This window comes from Rhipicephalus microplus, chromosome 8 (genome assembly GCF_043290135.1).
Source record: "Rhipicephalus microplus isolate Deutch F79 chromosome 8, USDA_Rmic, whole genome shotgun sequence".
Taxonomy (NCBI): Eukaryota; Metazoa; Arthropoda; class Arachnida; order Ixodida; family Ixodidae; genus Rhipicephalus; species Rhipicephalus microplus.
Genome location: NC_134707.1, coordinates 10,435,096 through 10,451,092, shown reverse-complemented (window position 1 = coordinate 10,451,092; position 15,997 = coordinate 10,435,096). Strand labels below are relative to the sequence as shown.

The following is a 15,997-nucleotide window of genomic DNA, read 5'->3' as shown; positions in this document are numbered from 1 at the left end:
TTTAAGCAGGAAATTGCCAAGGAAAGGATCTATGATAATACTCGGGGTAGTTTTCTACTGTTTGAGGCCCTGACAGGGGTATTGCGAACCAAGACATATCGGGCAAATACGAAGGAGTAGACACGATATGCAGTGCGTGTGGAGAGGAGGAAGAAACTGTTGAACCCTTGATACTGTTCTTTAAAGGGCTTCACCCTATAGTTTTATAGGGTGAAGCCCTATAAAAACTCTGTGCCATCATCCTGAACTACAGTCGCCGACCGTTTATTCGGACGCCGAAAATTCGGACATGCCCGTTTATTCGGACATCTTCGTGGCACCGCCACTCGCCCCATTGAACCTAATGTAAACTCACGACCGAAAATTCGGACGCCCCGCTGTGCGCCGTTCGATTATTCGGACTCAGTTTGACTGACCGGATGCGTCGCCGTACGCCATGACACGCTGACAGGGACGTTAACAATACGTTTGCTAGGTTGCCAGCACTGATATGCTGCACTAGCTATGGATGGACGTCGGGCCAGTGTCAAAATGCACGCAGAAATCGCCATTGCCGATCTCAAAGGCTATGTTTGGCGACACGTTTTTTTTGGTTTTAGCCAGTCGAGCGGCCAAGCCAAGCCACTTACGGAGTCTGTTCGCTGTGGCGTTTGGCGTGGTTTGGCGTTTGTGTCAGCGTGTCAGTGGTGTCAGTCAGTTGCTTCTGCGGGTAGGCCTGGTTCATCTTGTTCTCTGTGTTCTCGCTCTCTTGTGTGTTCCGTAGCGTGCTGAAATGGCTCCGACGCCACCCGTTGCTGCGCCGTCGGGAGTGAAGAAACGCGGACAACGTGGGAGCTACAAGACGCTCACGATGGCGAAGAAAGCGGAGATAATTCGCCAGGTAGAAGGCGGCCGACCTCAGTCTGAAGTTGCTCGGGAATTTTCTATTTCCAAGCAAACCGTCTCGGACTACCTCAAGCAGAAGGCTAAGATCCTGGAGGCAGCTGAGAAAGCGTCTGCGGGTACGCAGAAAAATTTCCGGGACGGCAGTGTGGTATAAGGCGTCGCTACCGACTACAGCGCTGTGCGGTGGCACGCGCTCGGTGGCCGCCACGGGGGGAGAAGGAAGAAGATGAAATAAACAAGATGTCTCCGTTTATGCTGTGCTATTCATTATGCACGATGTAACATATTTTGGCGACGAGGATTCACCAGCCCATGTGCTACCGGCCTGAACCTCATCTGTGCCCTCGTTTATTGCCTACCATCTTCTACGATGAGTATTTCGGGGCTACAGCCGCCACCTCCGTTCCTGTCGTCACCTGGACACCCGGACATTCCATGGGAGCAATGGATCCAGGCTTTCAAGAATTACATGGTTGCTTCGGGCGCCTTCGACCTACCTGCCATTCGTCGGAAGGCGATCCTGCTCAACTGCTTGGGCTTGGAAGGACAACGTATCTTCCAGACTCTGACGACTACTGACGACCCGTGCCTCGTGCCTGCGAGCGCTGCGGCAGGTACACTGACGTCCCCTAGTCCTGATGTGTTCGACCGCGCCATCGCGACGCTGGAAGGTCACTTCAAAACCACGTTGAACGTCACTGCAGCGCGTCACCGTTTCCGTCAACGTACGCAGGCCCCAGGTGAGACTGCGGCTGATTACGTCACCGCGCTGAGAAGTCTTGTAGGAGCATGCAATTTCGGTGATCTAACGGACGACATGATACGCGACCAGCTCATAGAGAAAACCACAAGTGGATACTTACGTGAACGCCTTCTGCTGGAAGAGTCTCTCACGCTTTCTAAGGCTCTTACCATTGCCAAACAGCATGATCAAGCGACTAATGAAGCAAGAGAACTTGCACAAAATGACTTGCAAGTTCATCGTGTAAAAGATACTTCAAATCACAGAGAACGGCATTGTAGCACATGTACTTGCTATAACATGCACGGTCAAAGTCGCATATCTCCGAAAGAGCAAGTATGTTATCGTTGTGGTTCTACGGCACACCTTGCAAATAGCTCTCTGTGCAAGGCCAAAGCACATAGGTGTCGACAATGTGAGAAAATTGGCCATCTTGAAAAGGTGTGCAAGTCATTGCGGAAGTTTGAGAAGAATGTTCAGCATGTAGCGGAAGGTAACGATACAGCTGATCCAGACGACCATTTAAGTGTTTGTCAGATCTGGAGCCGTAAGAAGGGAATTTACGCAGCGTTGGAAATAGAAGGAATTTCTGTACCATTTTTGATCGATACAGGATCATCGGTTTCGATCCTGGCCGAAGAACTTTACCAACGCTATTTTTCTAAAGCGTATCCACTGAAGTCTACATCCGTCCAGCTTCTCGATTATTCAAAGGCAGCAATTCCTATACAAGGATGCTTCATTGCTACTGCCTCATTTCACGGCCGATGCACTTCTGTTCTACTATACGTTGTGCCTGGGGGAACGACCATTCTGGGATTAGACGGCATCGCTGCTCTGGATATGAAGATCCAAGGGTCACCGCTCAGGTGTCTTCTAATGACGCAAGAAACTCCGGTGCTACCTCCAGAATTACGTTCTGAGTTTGAGCACCTATTTGCAAAAGAGCTGGGAACTGTGAGAGGTTTCACTCACAAGGTCAGAGTTCGCGCGTCTGTACAACCGGTGGCCAGCAAACTGAGACGACTGCCACTTGTCATTCGCGAGCAAGTCTCGGCAGAAGTTCAGAAATTAGAAGCTCAGGGCATCATTGAGCGTGTCGACTCTTCTGAGTGGGTCTCCCCTATTGTCGTAGCCAGAAAAAAAGACGGCTCGATTCGCATGTGTGTTGACTTACGGGAGCCAAACAAAGCTGTGGTAGTAGACAGTTTTCCTTTGCCACAAACTGAGGAGCTCCTGAACAGCCTGGTTGGGGCACAGCGTTTCTCGAAGCTAGACTTAGCTTCTGCATATCACCAGTTACCGCTCAGTTTAGAGAGCCGTGACCTTACCACGTTCATCACTCACGATGGACTATTTCGCTTCAAGAGGGTTTGCTTCGGACTGGCGTCGGCGCCATCAGCGTTCCAGAAAATGATGCACATGATCTTGAAAGGGTGCAAATGTGTCCTATTTTACATTGATGACATCATCGTGTATGGGCGATCCCGAGAGGACCATTTGGGAAACTTGCGCGCTGTATTGCAACGTCTTTCTGATGCTGGCCTCCGGCTCAACAACAAGTGTGTCTTTGACGTGGCAGAGTTGACTTTTCTAGGTCACGTTGTGAGCGCCAAAGGATTATTTCCGTTGATGTCATCCATTGAGGCGATAACAAAGGTACCATCACCTACAAATATTAACGAACTCCGCTCGCTACTGGGGCTTGCAGGCTTCTATTCCAAGTTCATTCCTCATTTTTCGGATGTTGTCGAGCCAATGCGCGCCTTGCTACGAGGACAAGCCTCTTTCGTTTGGAGTGCGGCAGCACAGAGCAGTTTGGAGCGCCTGAAATCTCTGCTCACATCTTGCGAAGTGCTTCATCTTTTCGATCCTCACTTGCCTGTGTTCGTTACAACTGATGCTTCAGGATATGGATTAGGTGCAGTACTTCAGCAAGACAACGGGACCTCACTGCAAACTGTCGCATTCGCCTCCCGCACACTTCAACCGCATGAGCGGAAATACTCAGTCGGCGAACGTGAGGCCCTTGCCTGTGTTTGGGCTTGCGAACACTGGCACGTTTATCTATGGGGACGACCTTTCATCTTACGAACGGATCACGCAGCGCTGGTTACGCTTCTTTCGACGAAAGGCACCGGTCACCGACCATTAAGGATTGCGCGCTGGTCCTCACGGTTGCTCTGCTACAACTATACCGTCGAATACAGGAAAGGTAGCGAAAACGTCGTGGCTGACGCTCTCTCCAGGCTACCCGTCCAGAGTTTAATCCGCGATGCACCAGAAGAGGAATTTATCTGTTTGTTGTCTCCCGTAGTTACCATGCCAGAACTTCAAGAAGCAAGTGCCAATGATCAGATTATCTGTGAAGTTAAGCACTTCACGACTACTTCTTGGCCTGACAAGAAATCACTGTCAAAAGAATTGCTACCTTACTTTTACGTGAAGGCTGAACTCTCTGTTGTAAGTGATATCCTATGCCGGGGTGACAGGATTGTCGTGCCTGCAACGTTGACACGCCGCCTTATGGATCTGGCCCACGAGTCACATCCAGGCATTAGTCGTACCAAAGCTCGCCTGAGAGAGTCCTATTGGTGGCCATGCATGGATAGTCACATTGAAGAACTGGTGCGCACATGCGTGATTTGCCAGTCTTGTGACAAGTCCGCACGTACCTTTCCAGCGCCACTGCAACCTGTTCCTCTTCCTGACGCGGCGTGGGAAAAAATTGCCATCGACATTGTGGGACCTTTCACGCAAGCTTCGGCCGACTGCCGTTTTGCGATTACTGTTATTGACTATTATAGCAAGTGGCCTGAAGTGGCGTTCGTGCGAGATGCGACCACGTCTACAGTGAAGAAGTTTTTACTTGAACTTTTTGCGCGAGAAGGCTACCCACGTAGTATTGTATCCGATCATGGACCACAGTTCTCTTCAGCAAGCTTTGACGAGTTTCTCACGGAGCGTGGAATAACGCACTACAACTCTTCCGTGTATTACCCACAAGCTAACGGCTTGGTGGAGAGATTCAATAGGGTGCTGAAGTCGTACATTCAACTAGCCCTGCTTGAACGTCGTGACGTACGAACAGCCATGCTTGATTACCTGCAAGTATATCGCTGTACGCCTCACGCGACTACTGGTGCGACACCCGCTGTTCTTCTTCATCGACGCCAACCTCGCACCAGACTTGACATATTGGGATTGCCCGACAGATGCTTCAGCACGGACCCGTCAAGGGCGATTGAACAGCTACGAGAGCATGTCAAAAAGAAGCAAATGATCTCGAAGAGCTACACCGATGAAAAACGTGGAGCCAAGGAACCCAGTTTCGTCGTTGGTGATTACGTGCGCGTTAAGACAACTGCAGCTCACGGTAAGCTGTCTTCACAATTTTCCGCGCCCAAGAAGATCATTGGAAAACGGGGACCGGCCTCGTACCTTTTGGACGATGGGCGTGTGTGGAACGCATCTAAGTTAATCGCAGTTCACTCCGGAGCGGTCAACAAAATGAAATCGGGCACCCCTGCTGTTATGAACTGGACACCTGCATTTAATCGGTCTTCTCATGCATTACAGCCTGAAACCGCTGCCCTTATGAACTGGTCCCCTGCATCTGATCGGTCATCTAGTGCGCCCCAATGGGACACATCAAGAGCGGATGGTCATGAAAGGGCAGACCCCGTATCATCTCCACCAGACGGCACGCAAGCTTTGACCAGTCCAGGATTTAATGCGCCTGCAAGGAAAAGCAAGCGTAAAAAGAAGACCCCAAAGAAATTGAAGGACTTCGTTAGGAAGTAGACAAAAACAGTTTTGTGTGTTTCTACCATTTATTTTTATTTTATTTTTTTTTTTTTTTGCAAGAGGGGATATGTGGTATAAGGCGTCGCTACCGACTACAGCGCTGTGCGGTGGCACGCGCTCGGTGGCCGCCACGGGGGGAGAAGGAAGAAGATGAAATAAACAAGATGTCTCCGTTTATGCTGTGCTATTCATTATGCACGATGTAACAGGCAGCCACCCGCAGCTTGAAGAAGCGCTGAACATGTGGTTGAGTGCCACGGTGGCTAGGAAAATACCCGTGTCTGGCGATCTGCTGAGACAGAAAGCAGAGACGCTCGCCCTGCGCATGGGTATTACCGGCTGCAAGTTCAGTGACGGGTGGTTGCGCAACTTTAAGAAAAGGTACGACCTGGCCTTCAAGCGAATGTGCGGCGAGAGTGGTTCCGTCGACCAAACGCTCGTGACCAACTACCGCGCCGACAAGCTGTGCGCACTGCTGCGCCAGTATCCACCAGAAAACGTCTTTAATTGTGACGAGACTGGACTTTTCTATAAGATGCTGCCCGACAAGACGCTAGCTTTGTCTGGCGAACCCTGTCATGGGGGGAAGCATAGCAAGGAGCGACTGACAGTTGTTGTAGGAGGCAACATGACGGGGACGGAGAAACTTCCGCTCCTCGTGATAGGGAAATCAAAAAATCCAAGATGTTTTAAAGGCGTCAAATCACTCCCTGTGTGGTATGAAGCGAATTCGAAGGCGTGGATTACGCAAAACCTCTTCGAACAGTACCTTCGCAAGCTCGACCGCCGGTACGAACAGCAAAATCGCAAGGTGCTGATGTTCGTCGACAACTGCGGTGCCCATGGGCATATCGACAACTTGAAGGCTATGACAGTGGAGTTTTTGCCGCCTAACACGACAAGCGTGTTGCAGCCCATGGACCAGGGCGTGATCAAAAACTTGAAAGTTCATTACCGGTCGCGCCTCCTGAATCGTGTGCTGTTATGCGTCGACAATAACAAAAACTACGTCGTGGATGTTCTGACGGCCATCAGCATGTTGTCCGATGCCTGGAAGTCAGTGACTCAGGAAACGATCCACAACTGCTTCCGCCACGCAGGATTTATTACTGGGATTGAGGAGGACAGTGCCACAGGCCAGAACCCCGCGGTTGAGAGTCCGCCTACCGCAGCAGCGGACATTTTGGACGACCTTCGTGCTAGCGGGGTCGATGTGGGGGCGGGTACGTTTGAAGAGTTCGCCAACTTCGACAGTGCCGTTTTGCCTTGCGCAGAGTTGGACGATGACGAGATCGTCCGTCAGGTCTGCGAGCCGGCGCTGGCGGACAGTGACTCCGACGATGACGCGCCGCCCGCACCACAGCCATCAAATGCGGACTTAGCGCAGGCCATATCGATGCTGTTGTCTGTCTACAGCGACGGCCAGACACTCGCAGAGGTACAGGCCGACGTGGTCGCGCGTAAGCGTGCGTGTATGCAGACGCGCATAGACAGTTTTTTCGGGCGATCGGGCCAATAAAAGTGCTTTTTTTCGAGTGCATCCGTTTTTTCGGACTCCCGATTATTCGGACTTTTCGGCGGTTCCCGTCGAGTCCGAATAAACGGTCGGCGACTGTATAGGGCATCACCCTATATAGTTCAGGATGATGGCGCAGGGTTTTTCAAAGCACTGGTATTTAGGGACAGAGGGGGCAAAATAGACATTAAGCGGGTAGAAATAACTAGAAGGAGGTTATTTGATTGGTAGTTAAATCAAGGCACGAGTGAAAACTAAACCCTTTACTGCAAGGTACCAGTCTTCAACTTCACTATTTTAAAAGGAAAAAAAAAGATACATCTAGTTTTTGGTTCTCTAAGTATTACGGCTAGGTGGCGTTAGCCACTGCCCGATCTGAAGGGTGCAGCCATATCAATCCTTCCATCCATTCATGCAAAAGGTCAGGTGAAGGGGTGAAAATGAGGCCTTTTCAAAAAAGCAAGAGAAAGGGAAGCAAAAGGGGTGCTTGGAAAAGGGCAAGGAAGGTGGTGAAAAAGGGTCACTTGCAAAAGGGCAAAAGAGAGGTTGCAAAAGGGTTGTTTGCAAACAGCATGGGAAGGGGCCGCAGCACGGATGCTTGCAAAAGGGCAAGGCAGGTGGTGCAAAAGGGCTGCTTGACAAAAGCGCAACTGAAGGCGGCCAAAAAAAAGTTGCTTGCAGTTATGCGACAAGGTTGAATTCATTGCTCCATAGTTCAGTCATGAACTTCTGTGTTCAGGTAGGACAACCTCTCAACGATTTTTATCTGTCGAGTGTTCCCGTGCCCATGCATGCTAGTGTAGTAGATCAGCCGAGCGCTTCTGAAGTGTTATTTTCCTTTTGTGCCAGCATGCCCTATGGCCGTAAACAACTTGACACAACTCTGTTTTCTGGTCGAATTCTACAAGCGTTTGATGCAGTTTATGAATTGTGGATCCATTAAAAAACAACATCCACCGGCAATGTTAATTATTGAGGGCTTTAGGTTCCAGCACTAGGATATGATTACGAGAGATGCCGTTGTGAAGGGCTCCGGAAATTTCTATCTGGCGTTCTTTAATGTGCACTGACATTTCACAGTACAGGGGCCTCAACCCTTCCGCTTCCGAAATCTGACCGCCGCAGCCGGGATCGGACCAGCGATTTTGGGGTCAGTAGCTGAGCACCCTAGCCACTGACCAACGATGATGGATCACCCAATGTTGAGCACAAGGAGAGGCTCCGATATATTACAGAATGTGCGTCAGAGTATAATATAGTCGGCACTTAGTAAATTAAAATACCACAGGTAAGAAAAGATAAGCTTGTAACACCATTTGCGGACACTAACCGTGTTATTGTATTGTACAAACACCGGTTGTGTTTTTGCCTGTTGCCTCACATGCAACTTCACTGCAGATATGCAAGTCATACTCGGGACCAACACGAGATTACCTTTTAAAAGCCGTATCGGCTAAGTGCGGTTGGCAAGCGCAAGAGTGTTCATGTTACCAAAAGCTCAAGCGGAAAGCTATCTTTGACAATTCGGTGCCTCTCGTCCACATTAGTGCATTACAAGTAATTGAATAAATATGAATTCTGTGTTCTAGCTCTTGTTTTAGTATATATGAAAGGTGTCGGCATGCGCTTATATATACGCACACTACATAACTGATCTATGCGATGCATATCTGTCCGGTAATGCTAACGCTACCCAACGTTCATCTTTTAAATGCGAGTGCATTTCTTAGTAGGGGCATGTCATGTGTCTGTCAGTGTCTGCCCGCCAGCAGCTGTTATCTCTCCCCTCTCACTACCTCTTCCATAGCAACAGCTGTGGGCGCGCCCTAGCATTCTCACCTCTAGCAAATGGAGCAGGTGGTGCGGTAGAAGTAGCGGAGAGTGAGCGGAAAGGAGAAGCGCACTCTGGTGTGGGAGGGCGCTCGCATCGCCTGAGCTCAGCAGAGCTCCAGTGTGTGTGGAGTGCATGTAGGAGAGGGTAGGTGCAATGCTTTACCGCTCCTCCTCTCGCAGTTCACTCTCTCTCCTCTCTCCCCCCACTCTCCCATTTGCTCACTCGTACATCACAATCAAACATTTGCTGGCTGATGAATGTGTAAATAAATTTCATGCCTAGAGATAAATGACTCAGGATGTAAAAAGTAGTCAAGACGCGGCGACGTGGTCTTTCCGTTTCATGCTCTCACTGATCCTACAGCACTAATGAGCAGAAGGCAAACGAAGAGCCAGTTCGCTCGGTGCACACACTTTTTTTATAGTGCTCCATGCGCCCGTGAGGTGCTCTGGGATTGTTATAAATAGAGATACTGTATATGCTACCTTTAGGTAGCATATACAGTATCTCTATTTATTTATATCTATTTACAGAATCTCTATTATACAGTATCTCTAGGTAGAATATCATATACAGTAACTCAAGGTAGGGAACATATACAGTAACTCAAGTTAGAAAAAAAGGTCTACTTATCGAAGCCAGTGTGTAGATGTTTTAACGTACACAAAAGCAAATCAAATAATTAATTGGTTTAGGGGTGTCGAGTGTACTTCGAAAACTCTAATGCCTTCAATTTCATCATCCTAGGTTCAGTAATGTTGGAGAAAATTAAGCTCACAGGGTCATCTTGAAATTTCACGCTAACATCATTGCGCCTGAACTCGTGGATTTTAAGGTATTTTTCGTATGTTTTTAAAACAGGCTCAACAAAATTTCCCAATATTTAGTAGGTTAAATCTACGGAATTCTCAGAGGAAAACATATTTAATCCTTACCAATTAAAAAATATGCAGAAACTGGCCAATCTCGTGCAAATCTACGATGTCACAAAGTTCGGTGCATGAGTGCCCATCAGCATTTTCTTTTCGCATGTGTTGTCGCTCATCAAGCGTCTTCTCGTGATAAGGGTGGTGCTGTTAAAATTGCGAAGCGGTAATCTTTGTGGAAGAATTCAGTAATCACGGAAGAATAAAGACTCACAGCGTGTACTCGAGGGTCGCGATGAATGCACAGATGGAGGCTCCACCGATTCCGATGCCAAAGAAGGCCATGGACACCAAGACCAGCCAAAGCTTGCTGCATAATGGAAAGGTTGTTATTCGAAACTGCAGTACAGGCATCGAAAATTTGCAGATGCACTTACGAGAAAGCATAGGCCTAATGCAGACAGGTTTGCCCTGGACTTTTCCAGAATATTAACCAGGTCTAATGCAATATAGCATTGTAACGAATTCAAGCATGCGGTCTTCTTGTGTAGGCATTGGTCCCAGGTTCAAGTACTGGTGCAAGGACGAACATTTCGTCTAAAGCATAGCTTTCTGTGTACTAAGTGATGAAATTTGTATGCCTGTCCTTCTGAAGAACTGATTTGCAATATCCAACATAGTAACGTTACATTTGCACTTGCGAACTTCAACATAAGATCAAAATTACTTGTAAAAAATCCAACAAGCAACGGCCGATATTCGGGGCTCTGTTTATTTCTAAAGAAGGGGAGAGACTGTAATTACTTGCTATCATCCTGCATAACAGATAGAAGGTTTTCTTTGATGAAAACATCGAATGAATGTCATTTATGTGCTGCACTTGCACATATACCATCGTGAGCGCCTGAACGGTGTTGGTATGTGCCTGTCCTACATGTACTCCCTTTTTTTATTGAAAGAAAAATATAACCAAGGGGTTGTCACCATCACTTGGCGATGGCTACCTCTTTCCACTTAATTTTTATGTAAAAAGTACTAAAAAAACAAAATACTAGCATATACAAGATATACAGTCCTACATGGGCAAGTCCGAAAATTCTAATTTGGACAGAACAAACACATGTTCAATGCATTGCAATGTTCAATGCATTCACATGTTCAATGCATGTTCGAGTCATGTACAGCCTGCTTCAGAAGTTTATGAACCACATGGCCCAACAGAAAAGCTTAATATTTGTATTGCTTCCGCAGGCAGCTTTAAAATGAGATTTCCGGCCTATCCTAAAGTGTGCTAACAACATGCACTATGAAATTAAACCGAATGCAATCACAGAATGTGGAAAAATTCAAATTCAAAGTTTTTTCAGTAACCTCTGAACTTTTGACACCGACTCCACGTGCGTTAGTTTACATTGGCCCATCGAAGTGTATTGGTTGATAGATACTCATTTTGAACAATGACACAAAGGTAAAATAACACGAAGATGAGAGGACACAGATGCAGCGCTGACTAATAATATTTCATTGTTTTTACGTCAATATATACAGGACAAACAAAAACAGAATGCACAACAAGGAACAGTGTATTGCGGTATACAATGCAAGGGGAGAATGTATATTACTTTATGAAGCTACAAGTTCACCTATTCAAACTGACAGTGTTTGTACTTATAGTCCCTTTAACTTAGTCTATAATGTATCTATACTGTACTCACGTTTCAAATGGAAAGAAGGGCACCGGACCGACCAGCAGCAGATACAACAGTGTGAAGTACGCGCCGAGAGACGTCAGGAGTTTCGTGTTCACCTGCCGGGGAGAAATAAGGAGCCAAAATATCTTTTAATGCCTCAACTCTACGAGGGACAAAGTCGTAAAAAACCAGAAGAGTATATATGACAGAAAATGCGAGATCGATGCCTTAGTATAACCTTTAACTACCTTTAGTAATATACCTCTAATTATCTTTACACCTTTGGCCATCAATATGCAAGTGAGACACGGTGGGCCTCACTGAAACTTTTACCGAGTGTCCAGCCTCTTACCATTGCGCTAGAGTGTCTACTGAGGTAAAGCCACAAGGTTGTGTATGGCTGGCCTACAGTTAGTACTCGAAGTAATGCGACCTCCGTTTACTAATGCTAAAGAAGAATTTCTGGAGTTTTACGTCTCAAAACCTTGACATCATTATAAGTGGCACAGTCGTCGAGTGCTCCAGAATTTTCGATCACCTGGTGTTTTGCAACGACCACCTATGTCGAAACATGCAGGTCTCTAGCAATTCACTTCGATCGAAATGCGGTCTTCATGATAGGTTAGCTGTTGAGCGTCGTAAGCACTAAAGAAGCTCTAGAGTGTGCTGTGTTTGGTTTTCATCCTAACATGCTATCGTTTTCCACGCACTGCCATTATGACAAGGAGCGTCTATGTGTGCCAATGTCGGCTACTCTGTCATCGAAATTAACGTGATTAGAGGTGATTAAAGTAATTTTAAATATTTTGCTCGGCATTCACCATCACATTGCCATCGATTTTCAAAAGTGTCTCATAACATATAGGTACAAGAAAAATCAACAATTTCAAGCACGATTTATACCACGTTGTGTCGCGAGCTCACCTTCTTGTCACACAGCCAGCCCCACACGGGAGTCATGAGACCGTTGCAGATGCCGGGAATCATAAAGACGAGTCCCAGCACTGTCGTGGAAAGGTTGAACTGTAATTAAAGGTACCGTTAGAGGCAATGGTTTATTGAAAGCTCGGGCCCCACGAGCCTAAGGTTTATTGTGATTATCTTTTTAATTTAGAACATACTGTGGTCATTCAAGACCTGGCAGGTGAGGAACAGAACAATAAAGATACCAGATTTTTGAAGAAGCAGCGCACAGGATACGAAAACATGGTCACATTACATTACATATAACGTCACACTACATATTATATATTACACATTATATCATAGTGCATATTAAGCAATAAATATACAAAACAGAAAGCAATTAACAGCTTAACATGGCGGCACTCAAAATAACAGGCATACGAATGGGGGGGAATGGGGCAGGGAGGCGAGAAGAGAGCGGTGCTAAGTCAGCCCCATACATTGGCATTATAAGAAGGAGAGTGCTGCAATGAATCTTAGCCCCCTACCTGAATGGGGAACCCCTCGCTCCCCTATGCTCAAAACCATCTGTAAGATAGTACGTAGGTGGCGTTGCTTCGGCACGTATTTGTACGTACGGGCTCCAGGTGAGGTTGAAGCGTTGCCTGGTTGAAGCCAACGCAGACGTAGCTCCCGAAGATGGCCACCGCGTACATGTAGATCAGGGGCCCGCTCCAGAACTTGCGCAGGTCGGTCGGGGTGCTCTCGTGCTTGTCCTCTGCCACCGGGGAAGCGAACATTAAGCGATTTGCAACAAACCTTATTGCTGCACTGGTTGACGATTAAGAACTAATTTATCACCAGTAAATATTTGCTAGCATCACCTACCATTGCTATGTTACTGTCATTGCTATCATTGTAGCATTTCTTGCTACAAAACCAGTTATCAGTTATGAGATAAGCGCTTGGTGGTAGGCTTCGAAAACATTGACTCTCCGGTGCTCTTTAAAGTACACCTCAATCTGAGTACACGGGCTTCAAGCACTTCGCCTCCATCAAAATGCGGTCGCCGCAGACGGGATTCGATCTCGCCACCTTCAGGTTGATTGATATGTGGGGTTTAACATCCCAAAACCACTATGTGATTGATTATGAGAGAAACCGAGTGGAAGGCTCCCGAAATTTCGACCACCTGGGGTTGCTTAGCGTGCACCCAAATCTGTGCACACTGGTCACCACAGGCAATTATAACACTGCCATTATCCTAACACTACATAACTATATTATAAACTACATCTTGTCGACTGTACCATTCTAAGGAACGAGACTCAGACAAAGCACCCATTCAATGGGTCGGCTGTTCTTTAAATTATCTGACTTCGTTCTTCCCGCTCATCTCGCTCGCGCCAGTACAGCAACGCCGATCTTGCTTCCTTACAAAAGAAAGAACAGCGTAACTGAAATGCCAAGACCTTCCACTGTATGTTCAGTACTTATGGTGCTGAAATGCTGACCCAATGGAAGCAGTATCAAGTATACTAGGTGTGCGTCGGAGAACGCCGGGTTGTCGAAATTGTTGAAGGCCTCCACTATGGCACCTCTCGTAATCAAAATGTGTCTTTGGGATGGGAAACACCAACAGTCATCATCATCATCCTCCTCCTCCTCCTCCTCCTCCTCCTCATCATCATCATCATCATCATCATCATCATCATCATCATCATTATTATTATTATTATTATTATTATTATTATTATTATTATTATTATTATTATTATTGAAATGTTGACACTAATGCCACTTCGTACGGACATCACGGAAGTACACTGGCATTGGAACAGGCACAGACAGTACACACACCCCTGCAGCTCGTACTGATAAAGATCTCGCAAATGCTGCAGGCACATGCAAGAAGCCAATGCAGTCGTTGACCGGTCATGCACACTCATTTTAGAGGGAGGGAAAGGAGAGAGAAAGGGAAAGGAAAGGAGAGAGAGAGAGAGGAAATATGTGAAAATTGGAAGAAAAGAGTACAGGTAGCTGCATTATCAGTGAACAATAGCTGTGACCACTGGCAATTTTTCTTTCCTCTTAGTGTGTGTGCATCATCACCGATAAGCTACTGATAACGGGACGTGGTGCTGAGTACGTGCTGCATCGGGACCAGCGGCAGACTCCACATAGACGACGGGGAAACGTGCACAATACATGACAGAAGAGACAAAAAGCACATACTTATCGCGGGTGACAATCTCTTGATAAAGAATACCACATTATCAGCTTTCTGACACACGTTTAAAAAGACGTTGCGCTAGTAGTCGTGCGTAGAGCTGTGCGCGGGCAGTTTTTCCGAGCAGGGGCCTGGGCCTATCGACTGCATCGAAAGATCGCCTGAGCCCGACGTACAAAAGCAAAAGGCCGGGGTCGAGCCCGACCTTATGTAGGTTTGCTGCTGAGACAAGATGCCGATTTCTTTCCAGTAATTTGACTTTTTATTCTTGTCATTCTTGTATTCTTGTCATTGGCATATTTTTGTCACTACCCCACGCTACACAATCACTAACGGATATTTGTCTCTCAATTAACTGAAATCAAGGAGGAATAATCATAAACTCTATCTGACACCGTTCCATCCATGTACTTACCTATTTAAATTCAGCTTCTTACCACGCACACTATAGGAAAATGAAATATTTTGCCTGGATTAACCAGATCATTACCATTAGATGATTTCTTGAATGAATCGATTGATTTGTGCTTTGTTTATTTAGAGTGTTATTCTTATTCTTTGTTTTTTTTCCCTTTTTCTTGCAGATCTGCATTACCTTTCTACTTGTGTGCTGCTGTAAAAAAAAAGAAAAAACGTACTCCTAAAAACATACTCCTAAAATAAAATAATTATCAAATTGGACAAACGACGTGCCAGTCATATGTTCCCAGATTACAAGATGTGTAAAAATAACAAGCTGCTCAATCAGTCTGACTTCAGTGAAGTGGGCATTCTTGCGTCGCATGCCGCCACTGACAAGTTCTGTTCGCTGCTCGCAGTGGCAGTCGCAATCGCCAATATCTTTTTACTTGCATAACAAGCTTGGGGTATTTGAACAGCTGGTTTTTGCAAAGTTAGACCTCAGATGCAGGACAAAGGGATGCTCCTGTATGGATAGATAATCCCAAAGCTCACCTTGAATGCTCATCACTACAGGCTGAAAAAAATTTTCTGGTACATCATTTATATTTTCGGGCATGATACAACCTTTGCACCAGCTCCTACACAACTGAGAAAAAAAAACTAATTATAGGCCGAGCCCTGCTCTAGATAAGAGGGCTTACCTGAGCCCATGCACACGTGTCTCTAGCCGAGGGTTCGAATTCCGGCCGTGGTGGCCGTATTACAATGGTTACAAAATGCAATAATAGCCTTGTAACTAGACACAGATAAACAGCAGCAGCATTATTATTATTACTAATATTATTAATATCTGGGGTTTCACATACCAAAACCACCATATGTTGATAAGACATGCCATATCACTGAGGAATCGAACGTATTGCTCCAACTTGTTGATTTTGAGCACCTGGGTGTTTTGTAATGCACGACTATGTATACACCTTATGCAAAATCTAGTGCTGTCCGTCCGTCTTTGTGTCTATCTCCCTCCCTGTCTCTCTTTTTCTCTGTCTGTCTGTTCGTCTACATGTCTCTGTCTGTTTGTCTGTCTGTCTGTTTGTCTACATGTCTCTGTCTGT

General features: G+C 46.5%; 2 protein-coding genes across 2 annotated transcripts in view; one reads left to right on the top strand and one right to left on the bottom strand.

Moving 5' to 3' along the window:
• Positions 1-15,997, bottom strand: part of LOC119164110 (MFS-type transporter SLC18B1-like) — a 52,545-nt gene that overhangs the window by 6,740 nt on the left and 29,808 nt on the right. Inside the window, exons 7-10 of the mRNA XM_075870990.1 lie at positions 12,886-13,025; positions 12,266-12,364; positions 11,366-11,457; positions 9,925-10,020 (exon numbers count right to left, since the gene is read on the bottom strand). Coding sequence (XP_075727105.1) covers positions 9,925-10,020; positions 11,366-11,457; positions 12,266-12,364; positions 12,886-13,025 — 427 coding nt within the window. The remainder of the gene's footprint in view (positions 1-9,924; positions 10,021-11,365; positions 11,458-12,265; positions 12,365-12,885; positions 13,026-15,997) is intronic.
• Positions 252-15,944, top strand: LOC119164111 (uncharacterized). Its single transcript, XM_075870993.1, has 2 exons — positions 252-1,625; positions 15,062-15,944. The coding sequence occupies exons 1-2, from the start codon at positions 1,256-1,258 to the stop codon at positions 15,094-15,096; spliced, it is 405 nt and encodes a 134-aa protein (XP_075727108.1). The 5' UTR covers positions 252-1,255; the 3' UTR covers positions 15,097-15,944.